At 43.7% G+C, this 19849-nt stretch overlaps 1 protein-coding gene across 1 annotated transcript in view; it reads left to right on the forward strand.

Moving 5' to 3' along the window:
- The window catches only part of SLC5A8 (solute carrier family 5 member 8), a 44454-nt gene that overhangs the window by 11632 nt on the left and 12973 nt on the right, over positions 1-19849 (forward strand). Inside the window, exons 3-12 of the mRNA XM_084625452.1 lie at positions 3600-3651; positions 5929-5996; positions 6425-6579; positions 6744-6884; positions 11265-11394; positions 12947-13035; positions 15168-15280; positions 16743-16810; positions 17139-17225; positions 18638-18849. Coding sequence (XP_084481578.1) covers positions 3600-3651; positions 5929-5996; positions 6425-6579; positions 6744-6884; positions 11265-11394; positions 12947-13035; positions 15168-15280; positions 16743-16810; positions 17139-17225; positions 18638-18849 — 1115 coding nt within the window. The remainder of the gene's footprint in view (positions 1-3599; positions 3652-5928; positions 5997-6424; positions 6580-6743; positions 6885-11264; positions 11395-12946; positions 13036-15167; positions 15281-16742; positions 16811-17138; positions 17226-18637; positions 18850-19849) is intronic.

Genomic DNA, 19849 nt, shown 5'->3' on the forward strand with positions numbered 1-19849 from the left:
CATATATTGAAGCATACTGGTTTGGTCCTCCAGCAGCCTCAGCATTGAATCCTGCCTCCTCTCATCATGCTGCCGCCACATTTGAGCTTCAGCCCTGTCTTCAGCCCGCCACTTACTCTCTTCAGCCCGCCACCTCTCCTCCCGGTCATTTTGTGCTTTCCTGCACTCTGACATTATTTGCCTCCACGCATTCGTCTGTGCTCTGTCAGTGTGGGAGGACAGCATGAGCTCAGAGAACATTTCGTCACGAGTGCGTTTTTTTTTCTTTCTAAGTTTCACTAGCCTCTGGGAAGGAGAAGATCCTGTGATCATTGAAACACATGCACCTGGTGGAGAAAAAAAAAAGGGACAGCGGTATTTAAAAGGACACATTTTATAAAACAGTGGCTACACTCTTTCAGGGTAAACCTTGCTGTTAACATTACATACACAGCACATGTGCTTTCGTTACAAGGTTGCATTTTGCCTCCTCCCACCACGTGGCTACCCCCTCAACCCTCCCCCCTCCCCGTGGCTAACAGCGGGGAACATTTCTGTTCAGCTACAGGCAAACAGCCCAGCAGGAATGGGCTCCTCTGAGTGTCCCCTGAAGAAAAGCACCCTATTTCAACCAGGTGACCATGAATGATATCTCACTCTCCTGAGGATAACACAGAGAGATAAAGAACAGATGTTGTTTGAACGCCAGCAAACATACACTGCAATGCTTTGTTGTACAATGATTCCCAAGTATGTGTTATTGGCCTGGAGTGGTAAAGTGTCCTACCATGAAGGACGCAATAAGGCTGCCCTCCCCAGAAACCTTTTGCAAAGGCTTTGGGAGTACATCCAGGAGAGCCGCGAATGCCAGGGCAAATTAATCCTTTCACATGCTTGCTTTTAAACCATGTATAGTATTTTAAAAGGTACACTCACCAGAGGTCCCTTCTCCGCCTGCTGGGTCCAGGAGGCAGCCTTGGGTGGGTTCGGGGGATACTGGCTCCAGGTCCAGGGTGAGAAACAGTTCCTGGCTGTCGGGAAAACCGGTTTCTCCGCTTGCTTGCTGTGAGCTATCTACAACCTCATCATCATCATCTTCCTCGTCCCCAAAACCTGCTTCTGTGTTGCCTCCATCTCCATTGAAGGAGTCAAACAACACGGCTGGGGTAGTGGTGGCTGAACCCCCTAAAATGGCATGCAGCTCATCATAGAAGCGGCATGTTTGGGGCTCTGACCCGGAGCGGCCATTCGCCTCTCTGGTTTTCTGGTAGGCTTGCCTCAGCTCCTTAAGTTTCACGCGGCACTGATTCAGGTCCCTGTTATGGCCTGTGTCCTTCATGCCCTGGGAGATTTTGACAAAGGTTTTGGCATTTCAAAAACTGGAACGGAGTTCTGATAGCACGGATTCCTCTCTCCATACAGCGATCAGATCCCGTACCTCCCGTTCAGTCCATGCTGGAGCTCTTTTGCGATTCTCGGACTCCATCATGGTCACCTCTGCTGATGAGCTCTGCATGGTCACCTGCAGCTTGCCATGCTGGCCAAACAGGAAATGAGATTCAAAAGTTCGCAGTTCTTTTCCTGTCTACCTGGACAGTGCATCTGAGTTGAGAGTGCTGTCCAGAGCGGTCACAATGGAGCACTCTGGGATAGCTCCTGGAGGCCAATACCGTCGAATTGTGTCCACAGTACCCCAAATTCGACCCGGCAAGGCCGATTTAAGTGCTAATCCACTTGTCAGGGGTGGAGTAAGGAAATCGATTTTAAGAGCCCTTTAAGTCGAAATAAAGGGCTTCATCGTGTGGAGGGGGGCAGGTTTACATCGATTTAACACTGCTAAATTTGACCTAAAATCCTAGTGTAGACCAGGGCTATAATTTGTGAAGGCTACAAGTTAGGTGTAGCTTGTTCAGAAAACAGGTATAAGTGACAAAACAGTGCAGCTTGCACTGATATGGCTTTCATTGTCAAGGTAGATCCTGAGCTGTGGGGGGGATACACTCAACACACCTCAGGAGGAGCGTGGAGGGGAAAGGTGGCTTTATGCCACCTTTGCGTTTCCCCAATCTGGGAGTGAGTCTGGCCCTTAACATAATTTAGAGCAGCCTATATGTTAAACATAGATGCCCAAAGTTTCACGGGGCCATTCTGGCACCTGAAGATTGCCAGAGTGTAGGGATACCCTGACCAGTCCCCCTTTCACCAGGGGAAGGGGGCATTGGTGGAGGTGACAGTGGAAAGGGGATGGCATAGGAGTTGCTATGGCAGCCCTATGGTCACCAGAGGATTCCTCAACATAGGGGGAATCCTCTGCCACCCTGTCTTAGCTGAGTTTATGGCTTCTTTGTGCTACGGAACAGTGTGGAGCAGCCTTAACTGGGCCAAAGATCTGGCCCAAAGTACGCAAAACAGTTGTAAGTGGCACCAGTTTGGAATTCTGTGGGGAAATTCAGCTGATGGTTTAACAAGGTGCTGTCCTCACCGAGGTCAATACGAATATTATCGGTGTAAACCATTGAAGGCTGGATATATGATGGTACAAGTTAAAGGAGCCGGGGAGTGACTTTATTTTCCTCTCTTGTTAGTTGCTTGTTGTGTTACATGCCAAGAGGACTGTAGAAGGGAATGTATGTTATACATGTAAGTTTGCACACTTGCTGAATTCCAAGTAACTGCAGGTTATGATACTTTACCACTTACACATGAGCCGGAGTCTGATCTCACACCAGTGTAAATCAGGAGGAACTGTGCTGAAGTCAGTGGATTTAAATCCCATAAAGTAGGTATAAGTGAATGCAGAATCAACTCCTCAATGTGTAACTTACCCCCACTACTGATGTTGTTGTTGAATTTGGTCCGGAGACTTCCATGGAAATTGCACCTGTTTATTCGAAGCTACATCTCTGTGTTTGGCCTTGTGGAATTACACCAAAATGAAAGCTGAAGGTTTTTTGTTGTTTTTTTTTAAACTTCCTTCCTCTGAAGCACCACGGTGACTACTGCTGGTCATAATAATCATAAGGGAAAAGTTTGGTTTGTCTTTAACTCTTTCCGGTGAGGGATGGAAAATCAGACCAGTTCACAACCCTGTATGTGCATGTCACCCTCCAATGTTGGCAGCCTATAAACCCTAATGACTACACCAGAATTACTATTTAATGGCATAGCTCTAGTCCTGGGTAATCGGAGTTATGTTTGCATATTGAGTGCCATTAACATTGCAAGAGATTTCTTGGCAAAGTATTTGCCAGCCCCAGCATTTTTTCCTCTTTCCACAGGTTTCTGCAGTATGGCATTTGTATGTGATTACTGCACTTTTTTAAACAATACGCTACTTTGTAGAAAAGCCAGGAAAAGTTGAAGAGGGCCTGGGTATTTAAGAGCCATTGTAGTGTTCATTTTAGGAACAGTGTACCATGAAGAATGCAATACTAGGTAGCCTCTGACTTTTCCCTTATAAATGATAGAAATTATTACTTAATACTGCACAGTACTGGTGATATAGACTCTATGTCTACCTATAGATACATTTACCTATGTATACTATAGGTAAATTAGTTTAAGTAGGTATAGAACAAGTTTCTTTTAATTTGATTTAGTATTTCTTTTATGCTCCTTAGATTTTATACACTGGAATTGTTATTTATGCTCCAGCTCTGGCACTGAACCAAGGTAAAAGGAAAATATGCTAATTATTTTACATTTTACAAGGTAGTTTGTTTTATTTAATTATTTTTTGTAATATGTAAGCGGGGGAATAGTCCCACTATTGTGGGGAACTTTCCTGGCTTCTGCACTACCCCGGTGAAGTGGGCTAGCGAAAGGATCTGAGTCCTCGCTCCCACTTCCTTTACCCAGTGGCCTCCCTGCCCTTGAGGACTCCCCTTCCACTCTCCTGTCTGGCAGAGTCCTTGTAACCCCAACAAGGCTGGGCCCAGGATTCCTGGGGGAGCTCAACCCCCAACCCTGCTGAGGTCACCTAGGACAGGGGCTAGGGTGTCCCCACTCCGGGGTACTCTCTCTGCACTGGCCACTTCTCTGACCCACTGATTATTACATACAATTGGAAGCAAATGCAAGTTATTTAATCAACAATTAATTTTAAACGGAATAAGGAAAAATGGGAAAGGTTAAAGGAAACACATCACCCCGCTCTGTGGCAGGGAACATCACAAACAGTGTGTCTGGAATGTCCGGGCAGTTCACAGTCTGTCCTTGTAAGTCCCAGGCCTCCTCCTCAGGCCCTGGCTGTGCTGCAGGGATGCTGTGGGTTGGACGCTCGCTCCGGTGGTGGCCACACGCTCTCAGATTCTAGGTGGCAGGGCCCTTCTTCCCAGCGTCGCCCCCGCCCTGTCGGGGTTACCAATCCCCCTCCGAGTCTGGCCTGCAGAGCCTCCTGGCTGAGGCGTCTCCCTGTGCTGGGCGCACTGCCCAGGGTCCCCCTCGCTCTCCGCAGCTGCTCATGACACCCAGCTCCGGACTGCTGCAGCCCCAGCTCCAACTCCACTCTGCCTCAGCACGGCTGCTGCTCTGCCTCCAGCTCCCTGGGCTGCTTTTCTGGCCCTCTGGCTCTGGTTGCAGCAGCTCTGCTCCCGGGACAGGTCTGCTCTCTCTGGGCTGTGCCTCTGGCTTTGGGGCTGCAGCTCTGCTCCCAGGACAGGGTCTGCTCTCTCTGGGCTGCTGTTCTGGTCCCTCTGGATCTGGCACAACTCTGCTCCCCAGCTTAGCTTGGGCCCCTGCTTTCTCCTTAGCTCGGCCCCACTCTGTCTGACCCAGGCAATTCCAGCTCACACCAAGGACGGGACCTCCCTGGCCTCCTGAATCCCTGATTAGCCTGCCCACCCTGTCATTCAGGCTAACCTGGAGCATTGGCCTCTCCCCGTTGTTCCTGGGGGCTGTCAGTCTCGGGTCCTGATTCCCCATCGACCCTTCCCCTTTGAGTACTGGGAGCTAGCACCTAAAACACCCCCACTGAATGTTAGTAAGGGGGCAACAGTCCCCTTACAAATACATAAAACTATTAGGTTTTTAAGACAGACATCAACATAAGTAACTATGGGCCCAATTAAGAAGTCTTCCTAAGCTCCTGTTGACTTTTTGCCTAAATGAAGACTTGAGCATTGGTCCAGTAGTTGTGACAGATTTTATAAGAGATTGAAGATTTGAGGACAAATTCAACTCTCAGTTACCCTGACTTGAATGGGACTCCCTTACTGTCTATCTGCACAAATCCCTTTGTGTTGAAGTCAATGAGATAACTCATGGGCTTAAAAGGTTAGGATATAGTTTTAGTTGTTAAAATTTTAATTAAAGGGAAATTAGCCCTTAGATCAGTGGTGGGCAACCTGTGGCCTGTGGGCCACATGTGGTCAGTCAGGGTAATCCGCTGGCGGGCCGCCAGACATTTTGTTTACGTTTGCACAGCTGCCCACAGCTCCCAGTGGCCGCGGTCACTGTTCCCGGCCAATGGGAGCGACAGGAAATGGTGCGGGCCACAGGGAAGTGTTGGCTGCTGCTTCCTGCAACTTCAATTGGCCAGGAATGGCAAACCGTGGCCACTGGGCGCTGCGGACGGCTGTGCAAATGTAAACAAATTGTCTGGTGGCCCACCAGAGGATTACCACAGGTAATTAATTTATTTATTTAATGGGCCACAGGTTGCCCACATCTGCCTTAGATGCAAAAATATTTCTAATTGCTCAGCAGTTTGCAAAGTCTATCACAACTATTGTTATGAGTTGGTTATATTCTTAGTCTGTCAAAGTCCCTTGGTTTTAGTGCACAAATCATGTGAGTGCTATTGTTATTATTTTCTACTTTTCATTTTAAAATGGTTCTAATCTTTTTTTTCCAGGCAATCAGACCAACCTACAAATGTGGTCGAATGTTAAAGGATTTACTTTTTTTCAAAAACAGTCTTTGCAATTGTACATTTTCCCTCTTTTTCAGTCACAGGATTTGACTTGTGGGGTGCAGTGGTCACAACTGGAGTAGTCTGTACCTTCTATTGCACACTGGTATGTTGACAGTTCATTTTAAAGAACCTCCCCCTTCTTTTAACTGCTTAGTTAAAATATAGAACAACCTTCCACTGTAACATAGTGTACAATTATTGAGTTTAAACTTGAATAAAGACAGAGGGCCTGGTCATCCTCTCCCCTGCTCCAAACTGCATATGGAAAACACCTGTGCATCTGCCCACTCCCACATGGAAAGGGCTGTGGTCTTCTCTGTAGCACTGTTCTCTACTCTCCTGGGTAGAGACTGGCCAGGCTGGGAGCAGGAGTGGGTGGGGCTCAGAAAAACAGATCACCTCACCCTGCCCTTCCCATGGGATTTTCCGCAGGTCGGGTGAGCTGGCCCATAAATTTGAATTTGCAAAATTTATAATTGCATCTTAATTTCATGCTCCTACTATACATTGAATGTTCTGTTCCTTATGCAGGGTGGTCTAAAGGCAGTAGTCTGGACAGATGTTTTCCAGGTTGGAATCATGGTAGCTGGATTTTCATCTGTGATTATACGTGCTGTGGTGGTTCAAGAGGGAATCGGACGCATTCTAAATGATTCTTATCATGGGGGAAGATTAAACTTCTGGGAGTAAGTTTTTATATACTTAGGCTAAAACATGATCAGCTTAAACAATCTTAAAAGTGTTAAACTGTGTCCACACGGGTTTTCAATTGAATTAACTTCATTGGGGCAGAGGGAGAAGCACCATTTTTGTCCATATTCTGAGTCTGTTATTTTTTTCTCCCATTTAGCTTTAATCCCAACCCCTTGCAAAGACATACCTTCTGGACAATTCTCATAGGTGGGACCTTCACCTGGACTGGCATATACGGGGTCAACCAATCTCAAGTTCAGAGATACATTGCCTGCAAAACCAGGTTCCAAGCAAAATTGTAAGCCTGTGTGCGGTAAATGTAATTCTTCAGTGCCTGTCTTTAGCTACTATCTGTTCTTCATAAAGGGAGATTTTTAAATGAATGCTTTAAATTTATATACAACCTGTTCATGAAAGGTAGTAACGACCTGTACTTTCTGCTTTGTGAACAAGGACGAAAGCAAATTGGAAGAATAAATGCCAGGATTGATAAGTTATGGCAACATTCAGTTTTGTCCCAGACTGTTTTATGATGCTGGTGTGCATGTACACAAAAGCTGTATTAAGTTCATTTGCAACCTAGAGACCAAATTGTATAGGTGTTATTTGTGCAAAGCTTCTAATAACACCAGATCTTGGCTTGGTACTATATTAAACCTAAATCAGTGAATGGGAGTTGTACCAGAATAAATATTAAAGGATTCAGTCATAAAGCTACTGAAATTGATTGCCCAATGATAAAATTGCTGAAGAATCACGTTCTTTGTTTTCAGAACAGTTAGTGACCTGACATAAGAACATAAGAATGGCCATACTGGGTCAGACCAAGGGTCCATCCAGCCCAGTATCCTGTCTACTGACAGTGGCCAATGCCAGGTGCCCCAGAGGGAATGAACCTAACAGGTAATGATCAAGTGATCTCTCTCCTGAAGCTGTAAGCAGCTGGAGACTGGTGATCAGTAAGCTTTCTGTATAGATTTACTTATCTGAGAAATGTATGAAAAATAAAAATGCCTTCCCCACAATACAATGCCATAAGGTATAGGAAGGGACAGTATTTTGGAGGGTTGATATTTTTAAAATGTGGGCAAAATAATTAAAACAATTTTTTCCCCTCCAGGTGAAAGCTATGTTTTTAGAATTAAAATGTTGAAGGTTAAAGCAGTAAGAAAAACTAGTGTTGTAGGCAATCAGATTTGTAACAGGAATGAGTTGATGTGCATCATCATTGTATCTCCAATGCCTCTTCCTTGGTCATGCTGCTTTGTTCAGAAGATCAGCCTTTACACAGACAGAAGGCACATCTCACTTCAACAGTGGATTGCTCATGTATGGGAAAGAGCTTCATGTGTCATGCTTGTATGGCATGTCATTGATGTTGACTCTTCCAAGCATCCCTATCTGAAGCTATATTACTTGGTTGCACCCTGCCCACCCCCTGTGCAACAGGATCTTTTAAAGGCATCCTGGAAGCAGTTCAGTTGTGACCAGAGGAATCTGGCACCATTGGAGTCACGTGGCCAGAGCGGCTGTGAAGATACAGTGGTTCCATGTGGATGGCCTTAGCTTCCCAGGAATCTGTGCGTGAGCCCTGAAGCCTTTCCATTTTAATGGGAGAGCCCTGCTCTTATTGGGGAGCACTTCTGGAAATCTCTGCAAGGAAAACCTCATGGAGAACTCTTTATTTAGCCCCCTTCTGCCAGCTTTCCTACAGGCAAGGGTCATTGAGTTTACAGCTGCTGGTCACCCTATCTGTGCCTGAGAATATGATCATTTCCTGAGGCCTGGATAATTTTCAGCATAAACACTGCATCTCCACAGAGGTGTAAAGACTGGCAATACAGCAGCTGCCTAGTTTCTTTTGCAAGAGCCTTAAAACCCTCACAACAAGATTCACTCTGGCCCTGCTCTTTGTGTGGTCATTTACACCAGTGCACAGTAGATGTGAAACGCTACCACATCAGAATGGTAGCAATTTACACTCACATTACACTGATGTAAAGGATTTACAAGGTGCAGTACAATGATGAACTGGGCTCACAGTGTGAATGATTTCACAAGTTCCATTCCATGCCTTCTGGTAACGCATGAAACCATGGGATGAGAAAAGTATCTCAGGATTCTTGGCTGTCTCAGATAGGATCTCACCCCACCCAAGATATGCACCTGTACTTTTGTGACTAGAAAGCACAACCAGCAACTCAGATTCTTGTATTTGAACAATGATGTATTCCCGTGAAAGAAGTACAGGTGTTTAAAGTGGAAGAATCATAAAATTCAGATAAATGCAGGTGTGATATTGACTCATCAGCCTACGGTTTATTACCTCTTATTTTTCCCCTTACCAATCCCTGGCTTCAACTCTTCAAAGGCACCACACGATGGTTTGAATGTTGAAATCTTAAATTCTTATTAAAAAGCAAGACTTGCATAGTCTTCCCAGACACAATGCCAGCTTTGAAGAAGAGTATTCCACCCAGTATTACTCATTCAGAATTAGTGGGAGCAACTCATTTCTTAAGTCATAGAGTGTCACTCTGAACTAGGATTAAAGTCAGGACAAGATCAAACAAACACTGATTGTCATTTGACATCCAGCCACCAACATAGTTTAAAAACAAGATTTGAAAATGCTGTGAGTAATCGGGGCATGGTCATACTTTTATGCCTTTAATCATTCAATTGATAGCAATTTTGTTTTATTTTTAACTATAGTGACCTAGGCTAAAACATGCTACTTAAAGCCTTGTCTACCTGTGAGAGTTGTACTAATTTAACAAAATTCTTCTGCATGTCCATCTTCAATCAGTCTAAGAGTACCTTTTCTCAGTTTAGCTTATATTGATAAGGAATCAGGTTATGGTAAATTGATATAAGACACACTCAACCCTATATGAGAGGGTCCATGATACAAGGTTGGAACATTTTAGCTAAATTAGTCTAGAAACAAATTTAGCTAAAGCTTTGCAATTTACATGCATAGACAAGGCCCAAGTGTGACCACTGGCAGTGAGGTCACCCAATCAGCTTTAACATGCCCAGGTTTTGTTATCAGACACTTGATTTAAGTCAGGTTGTCTCTTGTGCTGATGAGCTTTACGAAGTACACCAGGCTGCAGGCTCAGTTATATTACACCAGTGCACCCAATAACATACATTTCCATCCCCATTAAGATCTTCAAGAGCAGAGCTACTCTCCTGCACACATCCCAATGAACCTTCTAAAGTAACCCGGGGCTGGTGCACTTTCGCAGTCACTGGAAGCACTGAATGGCCTCCTAAGCACCCTCAATGCTGATACACTTGCTTAGGTACTGGAGGTACCAATGCAGCTCTGTTTGCTTGGCACAGCGGCAGGGCCTCAATGGCAATCAATGGACATCAGGCAACGAAATGGCTGCTGATTAGAATACAATTAATCTTATAGAAGTACAGGGAAAGAACCACGTGGTTGAAGAACATACCGCATTGTGGGTTGCAGTAGGGCACCGAAGATGAGCCAGAGAGTAATTAACTTTATGAAACTAGGACCCATCTAGAGCTAGAAGTACCTAGACACCTCCAGTAATCTGCAGGAGCTCCATTTCTGTAGAGAAGGAAGCCAAAGTGGACAAGAAGACTGAAGCATTTTGAATAGCCAATATTGAATGAAGACCTAGGGTAGCAGAGGTTGTATTAATGTTTGAAGCTGGAGCCTTTTTGGGCTAGTGCTGTCAGGAGATGGAGTCAGTTTACTACATCAGTCTGCAAGACTACCTAGGCACTAAGAAGGAAAGCTCACAGACTGTGAGCAGTCCATTTCCTTCTAGAAGCAACAGCTTTGAGGGACTCCATGCCAAGTCAGCAGGAGAAGGGCATGCACCATGGCAGCCTTCCAAGGTGTGCTGGCTTTGTTAGGGGACATTTACAAAGTTCTTCCCCATTGCTTCCTCTTGGGGCCCTGGCACTGTTTAAGAACAGTAGAGCTGTATAGTGCAAGACACCAGAGGCACAGGAATGCCGATGCTAAAGAAGGGGAGCCCATACATCTCACTAAGACTGGATCTAGGGCAACCACCCCTGAAACTCCCTCTGAGGTTTGAACACACTGGGGAATGGGTTGCTCCCTTCCTGTGGTCTGCAATGAAGAAATACAGTGAGACATGAAGAATAACCACAGAGGTCACATGATCTCATGTTTAGATTTCATTACAGGATGGACCTCTGCTATTGGCTATATACAATACCAAAATTAGAATAGGGGTTTTATATTTAATAACTGTCAGTTTAGGTGATCATGTATTTGGAGCCATATTGTGAACCCATTGCTAGTGCCAGTTATGCTCATAAGCAATCCCATGGACTTCCACGTCACTGCTTGTGTGAGTAACTGTTCACTGGGTTGGGAAGGGGCTCACAGTGTGGCTCCTAGTCTATGAGTTACTCTCTGGTTTGTCATGTTTTTCAGCAGTTCTGTGTGTTGCTGGGAGTTAGTGGCTTTGCACTGCTTTAGTAGCCAGACAGACCACAGTCTGTAACTAGACTAAGAAGTGTTCAGTTAACAATGTTTCTCTTTTTTTTTGGCTGCCAATGAGGAAGTGAATACAGGTACAGTAGGACATCTGTAACATTACAGTACAGTGCTGTACAGTGCATGGCTAACTCTTTAACGTTGTTGTTTCCTTTCATGTTTGTGCAGATCTCTCTATATCAACCTTTTGGGACTCTGGGCGATACTTGTCTGTGCTATGTTTTGTGGACTAGCAATGTACTCCATATACCATGATTGTGACCCATGGACAGCAAAGCGCGTGTCAGCACCAGACCAGGTTTAACACTAAACATCTCAGTGGTTTAATAGTTGGGGATGAATTAGGATTGCTGCCCTTAGGGGCTGTTCCCAAGGTATGAGGCTGAGCCCACACATCTCCAGTGTCGTGGGTGCTCTCAGACTCATAGACATTAAGGTCAGAAGGGACCATTATGATCATCTAGTCTGACCTCCTGCACAATGCAGGCCACAGAATCTCACCCACCCACTCCTGCAATAAACCTCTCACCTATGTCTGAGCTATTGAAGTCCTCAAATCATGGTTTAAAGACTTCAAGGTGCAGAGAATCCTCCAGCAAGTGACCCGTGCCCCATGCTACAGAGGAAGGCGAAAAACCCCCAGGGCCTCTTCCAATCTGCCCTGGAGGAAAATTCCTTCCCGACCCCAAATATGGCGATCAGCTGAAACCCTGAGCATGTGGGCAAGATTCACCAGCCAGATACCCAGGAAAGAATTCTCTGTAGTAACTCAGATCCCACCCTATCTAACATCCCATCACAGGCCATTGGGCCTATTTACCATGAATAGTTAAAGATCAATTAATTGCCAAAATCATGTTATCCCATCGTACCATCTCTTTCATAAACTTATCGAGTTTAATCTTGAAGCCAGATAGGTCTTTTGCCCCCACTGCTTCCCTTGGAAGGCTATTCCAGAACTTCACTCCTCTGGTGATTAGAAACCTTCGTCTAATTTCAAGTCTAAACTTCCCAATGGCCAGTTTATATCCATTTGTTCTTGTGTCCGCATTGGTACTGAGCTCTCAGGATCTGTCCCTTTGGAAAGATACATTAAGGAACATTTTGGGACACTTGAAACCCAGGAGTGTATTTTATTTGCAATAAGGGATGACAGGGTTAATAAAATAAAGAGCCAGAAATCCTCTTATTCCCTAGTGATACATAGGACAAGGAAGACCAAGTACGATAACCCTATATAGGAAACTGGATCATTTTCTTTTTTGGGGGAGGGTGGAGGTTGCTCCCATGTGCTACAACCAAGAGACCCAAAACCTATGGCTCTCTCTTCCCCCTGAGATCCACATGGCTCAAGGGAGATGCTGAGAGACAAGGGTGGTCTCCATGGAGGCTCTAAGCCACTGCCTTCTCTGCCTCCATCAATCACTGAGCCTGAACCCCTATTCAAAGGATGTGCCCCAGTCGCGTGTGGGGAGGAAGCATCTCAGTTAGCATTCAATGAATCAGCATGACTGAGGCAAGGAATCACTACAAAGAGGTGGGGAGGGAAGATTTTAAGGGAAGTGGCAGATCCTTCAGTCCCACCACCTCCAGGTCCTGGTCCCTGGCAGTGGGTCTCTTGGGGCTAGTTGAAGGGAGCAGTGAGGAGAATAGTGCTATGAAGGCAGCTTTATCCTCTTGGCTTTGTCAGGTATTCATCACTTCCATCTGAATAAAGTGTAAAACAGAGGACATTTAAAATTAGAATAAAGGGCAGCATGAAGTTTGGATACATTATAAAAGCAATACCTTAAAAGCAAGAACACAGATTAGGTAAAATTATAATATTTCTCAATCTGTATTTTTTTCAGCTCATGCCATATCTGGTATTGGATATTCTACAAGATTTTCCAGGGGTACCAGGGCTTTTCGTGGCTAGCGCCTACAGTGGGACATTAAGGTAATATAATCATTCTGAACTCAATGACATACATTGGCCGTTTTTATGCATGCTCATTGGAGCATAAACTGCATTTACACAAGATCCTTTGCATTTAATTTCCCTGCATGCATATGTTGCCGTTCTTTAAACAGGGACAAATTAGAAGCTGTTTAATGGGTGCATCTTAAAAGCTTTTCAGGCTTCACCAGTGGAGCTTTAAATTTCCTGGCATTGAAGCAATTTGGTCTCCATTGTTAACAAATTCCACCAACAGGGATAGTCTGAGCCTTGGCGCTATAAGCTCCATTGTCATGAGCAAAGTATGGCACTTACAAGCTCTGCCTCACTTTACTTCAAAGCTATTACTTCACTAGCTGCACCTGTAAATTCCTGAAATCCTATAGGGAAACAGGGCAGCTGCAGCTTAAGGGAATTTTCTACTGCTAATCCTTCCTTTTCCAAACCTTCAGAACTGTATTTTAAAGCCTTCTTCCTACGACTTAAGAAGCACATTCTGCTCATTAGGGGCTATTTACAAACTAGTGTTTGGAATTTAGAAATACAGCTGTTTTGAGTCAATCCTGTGAAAATGGTCAGAATATTTTGTTTCGAATGGTGGTGGTAAAAAAATGAATTTCCCACCTTCTGATAATTGAAAAACAACTGAAAAGATTTTTGCTTCAAGTTTCCAAAGTTGTATACTTTCTGGCAGCGACCGAGCACGGAAAATTTCAGCCCTTAATGTGAACATTTTGGATAATCTTGAGTGTGCAAAAATCAGGGATTAGAATGGAAATGGTTAACAACCTTATCTATAGCAGTCATACCCAGAGCAACTGTTATAATTCTGTGGTTGAATAATTTGTTGACTCTTAATATTTGTAGATATGTAAGTAAACATGATGATAAGGGCAATACATTTTCACACTTCGGGGTGCAAGCTGATTGCTTGTGAGAGTAATGTATAAAAATGTCTGATACTGCACAAACTGTGGATTGTAGGTGATTGGCATTTTGCCCTTCCTGACTGGGCCACTATAAGAGGCCAGATACTGGACTAGATGGGGAAGAATAAAATAATACTTTCTCACTTTAATAAATTCATGTTTGTAAAGTGCTTTAAAATCCTTAAATGGAAGGGGTTGCAGAAGTGCAAATTATTATTGTAACTCTGGTGTTCTACTTGAATTCTGTTAATTTGTTAATCTTGTCAGACTTTGGCCACCGGTGGTGCCACCGGAATATTAAAGAGAAGGGAAATAGTAGGCATTGTGGCATGTTTCTCTGTAAGGAAAATGTGTCTGATACTATTCTATATGATCCAGGATGTTCAGAGTTATTCAGTAGTAGCTAGATCTGCTTTCAGAAGAGAGGGGCTGATGTTTCAAGTGTTTGGGACAAGTGGTTCCCTTGGAGTCTATCAGATGCTCACTGGAGCTCATAATTAACCATTAAGTGTGCGGAGATGCGTATTTTGTGTGTGCTGTGGTCTGCACCGCGGCATACTCATTTTCCAGCCACAATACAGGCATGTCATTTTTAAGATTTAGGCCAAGATTTTTCAGAAATATGTGCCCAAAATTAGGCTCCTAAATCCACATCTAGGCTCTTTAAAAAGCAGCTGATTTTCAAAAGTGTTGGTGCACAGCAGTTCTTACTGACATTTGAAAACCAGCCCACTTATTTAAATATGGATTTAGAATCCTAGCTTTAGGCTCTGAGTTTTGGTCTGAGCCTGGAGAGTGCATCCAAAATAGTCAATGAAATGCCATACGATGTACATGTACCTAGTCCAAAGGATGCGATACATATTAATGAATTCAAAAACGGTTTTAAAATACCAGTCATTCTTTGATCTATAGCAACATATGTTAAATTTCCTTCCACTCATTTATCTGGTTGCTTCTTTTTCTTAAAACATGCATTATCCTCTATGAGAACAAATATTTTAAGCAATTGCAAAATGTAACAGATAGTGCTGTCAAGTTTTTTCCATTAGTAATAATAATTTCAATATGTATCGTAGTTACAGCCACATAAGGTCTCTGACATTGTTGCAGACAGTATCTCTCTGCCGTTATCTCGATTATTAAGTGTTTGTAATCTCAGTTCCTAACAAACAAAAATGTTTCAAATTTTGTCATCTGCAGCACAGTGTCCTCCAGCATCAATGCTTTAGCAGCTGTAACTGTTGAGGATCTCATTAAACCTTACTTCAGCTCCCTCTCTGAAAAGAAACTAGCTTGGATTTCCAAGGGGATGAGTAAGTTTTAGAGGGATATTTTCTACTTTCATCATAAAGAAGGAGGGCTTGGTTTAGATCTCACTTATAAGGGTATAAATCAGGAGTAACTTCATTAAAGTCAATGGCATTACACCAGTATGAAACCTGTGTGAAATCAGAATCAGGCCAAGAGTTTTCAGCTCTGGGGGAGAAGGGGCGCAGCTATTTAAAGTGAGCATGGAAAAGGGCATCTTGTTTGATCTTTAAGCAGTAAAGTTATATTGTAGTCTTGTTCAATCTAGATTCCTAATACAAAAGACCCAAAGGGTTTGGGTTGAAATGGCGTTATTTTTCATTCCATCAGTCAGAAGGCAGGTGCATGGGATAGAATTTTGTGATCAGCCACTTGAACATGGAATTATTTGGCAGGGTAGATGGCTGGGGAAATGTACGGCATCGCACTCTCCTTCTAGAAAATGTGAGGGTTCACGACCGCTACAATACACCCTGAAGCCCTCAATCTGTTTAATGCCTCCAAGCAACCAATTTCAGAATTTTGAGTTGAACATACAGGACCAGATCCTCAGCTGGTTTAAATCTGTGACGCTCCATTGATTTCTTTGCTAGCTACATCAGTTGCCATCAGTGGAAGATATGGCCCACAGTGCCCCAGGTAGTTCACTGGGAAAAATAAACATGTCTCTTACTGTAATAAGGTTAGTAAGGGATAGAAGAGTACAGCCAATTACTTCATTGTATTCCCGAGCAAGAGACCACGCCCTGCCAGTGAGCACACCAGAGCCGTGAGGGGTGTTACAACAGCATTGTCACCTGAGAATGTAGTTTCTTAAGCACTATTAATAACTTTTAATGCCAGCTTTTGTTTGCTATGGGAATGGAGGCTCACAGGTCTGAACTTGGATAGTTGCCTGACCTCTCATATTAAGCACTGGGATTAATGTGTCCCCACTGTAGCTGTAAATTAGAGCTTTGTGAGTGGTGGATGTAACTAAAGTGTTCATCCAGCATTAGGGACTCTGGGAGGAAGAGGGACTTCATTTGCTTAGGCTGCCTATCTCCTGGCAGTATGGGAAATTCTTAGCCATGGAACTCCAATAATCTAAAAGTGTTTTCACTGGAACAAAACTCAGGTCAGACGGAAGATCTGTTCTTCAAATAAATAAAAAGTGTTGGTGCAAAGGATTAGAGCAGGAATGTAATTGATTCTTGCTGTGCGTATTATCCCCTACTCATCCCAACTTCTTTTTAAGATTTAATCTTTCAACTAATCTTCAGTGACCACATATTGTAAAAGGATTTGTCATGTTTGCGCGATCCCCTCCTGAGGTAATAAAGTGCCTGGTCTTTTGTTGGTTTGACCATTCTCAGAGACCATCCTAACTGCCATGTATTTTTGGCTTTGTCAGCAGTAGTATTAGATTGGAAGGAAACTTAACTGTAGAGATTTAAATTGATACATTTGTCTTTCTCACCCATTCAGGTCTTTTTTATGGAGGCGTGTGCATTGCCATGGCCGCTCTGGCATCCCTTCTGGGCGGTTTGTTACAGGTGCATGTTTAATTGCTTTTCACCTCTGTTTCATGAACTAGAAGAAATTATTGAAAAGAACAATCACTGGCTACTATTAAGTGATTAACTTTTATCCTTTAATGAGTATTTACCTTGGAAATTCTAGGACTGAATCCTGAGCTGGTGTAATTTGAGGTAATTCAACAATGGAGCTACACCAGTTTATTCCAGCTGAGGATCTGGCCCAGAGCCAGCTTGAATCCCTAATTGCAGATATTTCATTTCCTTCCCCTCCCCCATGGCATCATGTTGCAGGTTTTGGCTTTGCTGTGTGATACTTGATATAAGACTTTGTTTTCTTCCTCAGGCAGCTCTCAGTATTTTTGGTATGGTTGGTGGCCCTCTTTTAGGACTGTTTTCTTTGGGAATCCTCTCGCCCTTTGCAAACCCCATTGTAAGTATAAGCTGTGTGTCTTGCGGTTGCGAAATACAATAGGCATTTTGGGGATCATTTCGCTCCCCTCCCTGCAATAATTTGTTTTAGGCATCATGGGAGATGTTTTAGATTGGCATTTTTCATACATACCCCCTCCCCGCCACATCCTCTTATCCCAATAGTTAGGCAATAAAGCCAGTATTTTAGTCTGAAAAAAATATAGTTAAAAATGGAAAGATTCACTAATCACTTATTTTCTCCTTGTTCCCTATGGCTAAAGCAGTGATTTGTCTTTGCACAATGCTGCAGAATCAGTACTGATGTGCTGTAAACAGTCTAACAAGAGCAGTGTGTTGTTAGTTTGTGGCCTGATGACATTTACTTCATAATTATGGCTGCAAATTGAATTTCCATTATAAGCCTGTTTTGGCCACCCTCATCTAAAACACACACCCACCCCCACCCCTTAGATCTGAGGCCAAGGTACATATTACCTATGAGTCAAAATGAATTGCCCAAGGCATTCCTACATTATGACACTCTAAAAACAGAGGTGTTCTCCAGAGTTTATAAAGTCTAACATTTTGGTGTTTGTAGCAAGAAGCCTTGAAAGCAGGAGAGAGGTGAAATTTAGTTCTCTGGACACATGTGAGCTGAGAGTTAGTGCACAGCACCATAGTCGATAAGAGTCTAAATCAAATGTTGTTAACTTTTGTATTTGTAATATCTCTGTGGTCTGCAATGAATTATGAGTGAGATTCATCCCTGTTCAGAGAACCAGGGCAAGGTCTACACAGTACTTAAATCCCAATTAAATTCTTAGTTAGTCCTTGGGGACATTTTCTAAAAAAATGAGACTGTTTTTAAAAGAGGTAGGCATGCTAGTGTATAGGCTCTAGCAGCCTGGATTGCTATTATAACTGGCTGCAGCTAAATCAGAGTTTAATTAATTGTTCAGATCTTGAAGAGAGTTCCTATCTTTAGAAAAGGTAAAAGTGTTTGCTCTAAAGCAATTCCTCCTATTGCAGACAGAATATTGGGGGGAAAACACATGCACAAAATTCACAATGTACCTGCTCCAAGGTGTTAGGACAGCCTATTCAAATAAAATAGCAAAACAAAACAAAATAAAATCTAAAAAAAAAAAAAGGCTTCTGCCTTCATAGTTTCTACCTGATCGAAGTTGTTTAAAAAAATCACGGGCCAAGAATTTCAGACCTTAGCGCCGAAAGTTAGACTCAAGCCCATACTTAGCCATCTGATTAAGTGGCCTCGTTTTCAAGTGTTGAGCACCTTCCAACAGCTCCCATTTAAGTCATTTTTGAAAATTAGGCCACCCAGTTCTGAAAAATCTTGACAGTGTTTTTCTTTGTCAACCCTCTTGGGTTTTTTTGCTTTACATTTCAATCCGATTTTACTTTGTTTTACAGGGTGCATTTGTAGGTCTTATTGGGGGCTTTACTGTTTCACTCTGGGTTGGCATTGGGGCTCAGATTTACCCTCCACTCCCTGAGAGAACTATGCCATTAAACCTCACAACTATCGGCTGTGATATAGGCAGCCCAGGAACAGGAAGCAACTGGACTGCAACAACCGAAATGCCAACTTTAACAACCCTTGTACGTCTGCAAGGCACTGAAAGGTATATAACAAATCGGCCACATAGTGCACCAGTCCTTGATTTAAAATGTTGTGACCATCTGTACAAGATTCTATTACCACGACAACCAAATACACAATATATTCCTTCCCCCCTTAATTAGAACGTCCCCTAAATAAAAACAAACACTAAACTAGAGAAGGATAGACTGCCTCCCTTCCCGGCTAAACCCCAGGGATTATTTTGCCCTGTAACCATGGGTTTGCCCTCGCTAAAAATCCAGCCATTGAGGAGGCCTTCTGCCTCTAGCTGGATTATGGTGGACTTCTGGTGTTGGTGCACCTGAAAGTGTCTTGGGCGCGGGCCTGACAATGGGCTCAGGGTTTGGAGGGCGAATGGGTGAGGATGTGGTATAAGCTCGTGTTGGGCAGAGGGGTATCTCTGCCACCGGCAGAAATGGAGGGGAAAAGTCAGGAACAGGTGACTCTTGATTCGGTGTCTCAGCGGAAGTGGTGAAGTCAGGCAACTCAACTGAAGATATGTCCTGAGGACTGGTATGACTTGGCAGCAGCTGATCTACATGTCACCGCCAGTCGAGATCCTCTGCAGTCCGGACTGTGTAGGAAACAGGCCCTGTTTGAGCGATGACAGTGGCAGGGACCCATTTAGCTCCAGAATTATAATTCCGAGCCAAAACCGGATGTCCCAGGCTAAAGGTTCGGCCTCTTGCTCTGGGTGCATGCCTGTTGACTTGATCTTGCTGCTGACGTTGCACAATTTGTTGGGGTTCAGAAAGTTTCAGCAGATCAAAGCAAGTGCGCAGCTGTCATCCCATCATTAGAAAGGCCGGGGATGCCTTGGTCGTAGCATGAGGTGTGTTTCTGTAGGATAGTAAGAAGGTGTCCAGATGCTTTTGAATGGATAATTGTCCCCTTGCCAATTTCAAAGCTTGTTCCATTGTCTGCACGAATCTTTCGGCTAATCCATTGGTGGATGGATGATATGGTGCTGAAGTGATGTGGTGTATCCCATCTGCCTTCAT

This window comes from Lepidochelys olivacea (assembly GCF_965140295.1).
Source record: "Lepidochelys olivacea isolate rLepOli2 genome assembly, chromosome: 1".
NCBI classification, from domain to species: Eukaryota; Metazoa; Chordata; order Testudines; family Cheloniidae; genus Lepidochelys; species Lepidochelys olivacea.